A 3,308-nucleotide genomic window follows, 5' to 3' on the forward strand; every position below is an offset into this window, starting at 1 on the left:
CCTCAACACTCTACTGGATAGGAATATGTGTAGAGCCTCGTTTTGTTGTTCTGTTGATGTCTGTTTCAACCGAGTTTCCGTTTTTGATGATTGAGACCAGGCTGTTTTGCTGCTTCTAATATGTATTTTTTATCTAGTTCCTGAAGTGTTTTTCTTTTTCTGTTTTTCCTAGTTCCTTTGCTTCCTTGTAGACCTTTTTCTTTTTTGTTTATCCCAAACAAGATTTTTGTTGTTAAAGTGTATACCAATGTATATCATGCGTGCTGAACTGTTACTTTATTTTGTTGAGGTGATGGCGTCATTCAAGAAAATTAATAAGGTATCATTTTTCTGATTTTTGTTGTATATTGACAATATATGGGAAATTCTCTGTGTTTTAGTACACCGCCCCAACCACTCAACCCCATCAAGCAGAGACCTTGGCCGACAAGTCATTGCATATTGCTTCTCAAACTAGCATTTTTTCAGATATTTCTCTTCCAACGAAAAGGGATTCTGTCTTTGCTGATCGTGGAAGTCTTTTGGACTCGTTACTTCCTTCCTCCACTGTGTCTGTCTACGGGCAAGATTCTTCACTTTCTGCTGTTCGATCTTCAGCACTTACTCCACTTAGTCGTGCTGCTGCTCCTATTGTTAGTACGGTTAGTTATTTTAACCATTCACCTTTGATTTTGTATTTTGCTCCATGATATTTCCTTGTGAGATTTATATAATTGTTTACCTCTTATTGTTATTAATTGTATATATGATTGCAAGTCTGTATATTATGATTATGTATTGTTTTGTGTTTATTTTATTTTTGTATCGTCTGGAAAATGCAAAAGGAAAAAATGATTAGAGGGTCCAGTTAGCACTTAGCAAAGTAGATCAGGAGTGTATTTTAATAGCGAGAGGTAGAGCTGTAGAGCGTAAAGGGAGATTCAGAAAAATTACAGCACAACTATTGAGGTGTATATGTTTACCTAAATCTGATTGACTCGTTTACATACATGTTTTATGATGATTAATGAGAAACAATATCATTGGATCAACATGTAGGTGAGCTCAGTGAGAAAATGTTTAGTAGTTATATCACATTTAGCTATTAATTTGGGCCTTCTCCATATCTACTCTTCCACCAATAAATAGCATAATGATCTAGCTGTAGGCTAAACTATTATCAGTATACTTTTAAATGTTGTTACAGGCTGTAATATATGCCATATTCTTGTGAGCTGAACGAAAAGCATTTACAATTTTACATATACCAACTTCTATTACTAATTATTTCCACTTATCAGGTAGTACAAACCATGCAAATACCATTGTCATACGCGGAGGACATCATTGGTGTTCAAGGGACTAATATTGAATACATTCGTCGAACTAGTGGAGCCATATTGACTGTGCAGGAGAGCAGGGTGCCTGATGAAATCGTTGTGGAAATAAAAGGCTCCTCATCTCAAGTTCAGACGGCAGAGCAATTGATTCAGGTATGAGATATCAGCATTCAGCAGGCCTTTACTTACACTGCCTTATTTTTAACCAAAATTGAAGAGACGATATGCATAAGTATCCATGTGTATACTTGGAGGTTCTAGCTAACTGGATTCGCGTTGGCACACTCCATGGTAGTATTGGGGTGCCTCACCTTACTACCTTTATTTTGTAGCCAAAAAGAATATATGCTTAATCACTAGTATTGAATTGTTCATCCTCAAGCCTTTGCGTATTTGCTCATTTTCTAGCTATGAACTCTTTGAAACAAAAATATGTAGCTGTTAATGCTTTTTTGCTTAAAGGCTTTAAGCTACTTGATTTCCTTCATCATCTTTTCATTTGAAAAGCTTCTGTTAGCTAGTGGTTTTATAGGGTTAGCCTTGTTGCAATGATAAGGTTGCTATCTAGTTATTTAGAAATCCTGGGAAATAACATCTGGAAACAGTCATGGGTTGTTTTTGTTTACTTTTCTAGTGTCTATGCTCCATTAAATGAGACTATCATGCTCTGAGCCGCTTTTTTACTATAGTTTAAGGGTTGAAGAGTAAGTAGAAGGGCACATGAAGTAAAAAATAAAAGATCAATACTGTTGATTGGGATGTTTGGAAATGAAAGATTGTTTCTCAATTATGGAAGCCACATGAAAGAATTCTAGTTTTGATTTTCTATACATTGCTCTATATAATATTGTTAACCTTCTCTTTGTTAGGGTTAAATCCCCCTCTCTATAACGCTATCATATGACTATGTAAAGAAGTTAGTAGTTAGATTTCCCTTACCTTGACCTAAACTGGCCAGTACACTGGGAGTTATTTGGGCTTTGGTGGTTGGGAAAAGATTAATTTTGGATCTTGACATCTTGTATTTTTCATGAAGGTAATATGCTCAAGTCCAGCAAAAATTTGAGCCTATGATATGGAGTTTTCACCTTTTTTCTGTGGATTACTCTTGATTAGGGCACTTACTACCAGGGTATAATTCATATTGGACAGTCACAGATTTTCATTTGCTAACATAAATAAATACTCTTCTCTGGGTTGCAGGAAGTGATAAGCAACCACAAAGATCCTGTTGCAAGCAGTTATGGAAGAGTAGATGCAGGTTTGAGGTCTTCGTACGCAGCAGTGGGCGAGACAGGTTTGGGGTCTTCATACTCTACGGTGGGCGACACAGGTTTGAGGTCTTCATACGCTACACTGGGCGATGTAGGTTTGAGGAATTCATACTCTACGGTGGGCACTGCGTCACGCCCTGCACCGTCCTTGACTTCACAACCTTACTCAGGTTATGGAGCTTCTAGTTTAGGAGACTATAGTACTTTCAGACTTTAAATTGGTCTCCTTATGTTTCAAGTGTAGACTCCATTGGACTAGTTTCTTTGTAATTGAGTCTGATTGGAGAGAATTAATGCCTGAATCGAATGCGACTCAGTTGTATTATGAAGCGTCCGAAACGGATGTTTTAAAGTTGTCTGGTATTATCATCTTGTATCGTCGGTAGTTTTAAAGGTGGCTTAAAGTTGAGTGTGCCATGGAAAAATGTAATGATATTCTAGCCTTTTCTTAACATTATTTTGTTGTGTATATGCGCATTTCAAGCTTGATCATGGTGATCACGACTGGGCTATCGAACTTTATTTATTTTGTTAATTCAAATTTGAAAATACCAAAACTGGAGGAGATGAATAAAGTGATAAAGTGAGGGATTAATCACTGTTGAATTTATAGTTTCTATTATATGAGAGTTTTACTATTTTAATTTAAGAGTACCCGTCAAAAAAATAATTTAAGAATGATTAATTTAAATAATTTAAGAATGTTTAATTTTGA

The 3,308-nt window shown here is 36.0% G+C and overlaps 1 protein-coding gene across 1 annotated transcript in view; it reads left to right on the forward strand.

The window, feature by feature from the left end:
• The window catches only part of LOC107639159 (RNA-binding KH domain-containing protein PEPPER), a 5,861-nt gene extending 2,766 nt beyond the window's left edge, over window positions 1–3,095 (forward strand). Inside the window, exons 4-6 of the mRNA XM_016342593.2 lie at window positions 381–641; window positions 1,281–1,472; window positions 2,523–3,095. Coding sequence (XP_016198079.1) covers window positions 381–641; window positions 1,281–1,472; window positions 2,523–2,810 — 741 coding nt within the window. The 3' untranslated portion in view covers window positions 2,811–3,095. The remainder of the gene's footprint in view (window positions 1–380; window positions 642–1,280; window positions 1,473–2,522) is intronic.

Source organism: Arachis ipaensis, chromosome B04 (assembly GCF_000816755.2).
Source record: "Arachis ipaensis cultivar K30076 chromosome B04, Araip1.1, whole genome shotgun sequence".
Classification (NCBI taxonomy): domain Eukaryota; kingdom Viridiplantae; phylum Streptophyta; class Magnoliopsida; order Fabales; family Fabaceae; genus Arachis; species Arachis ipaensis.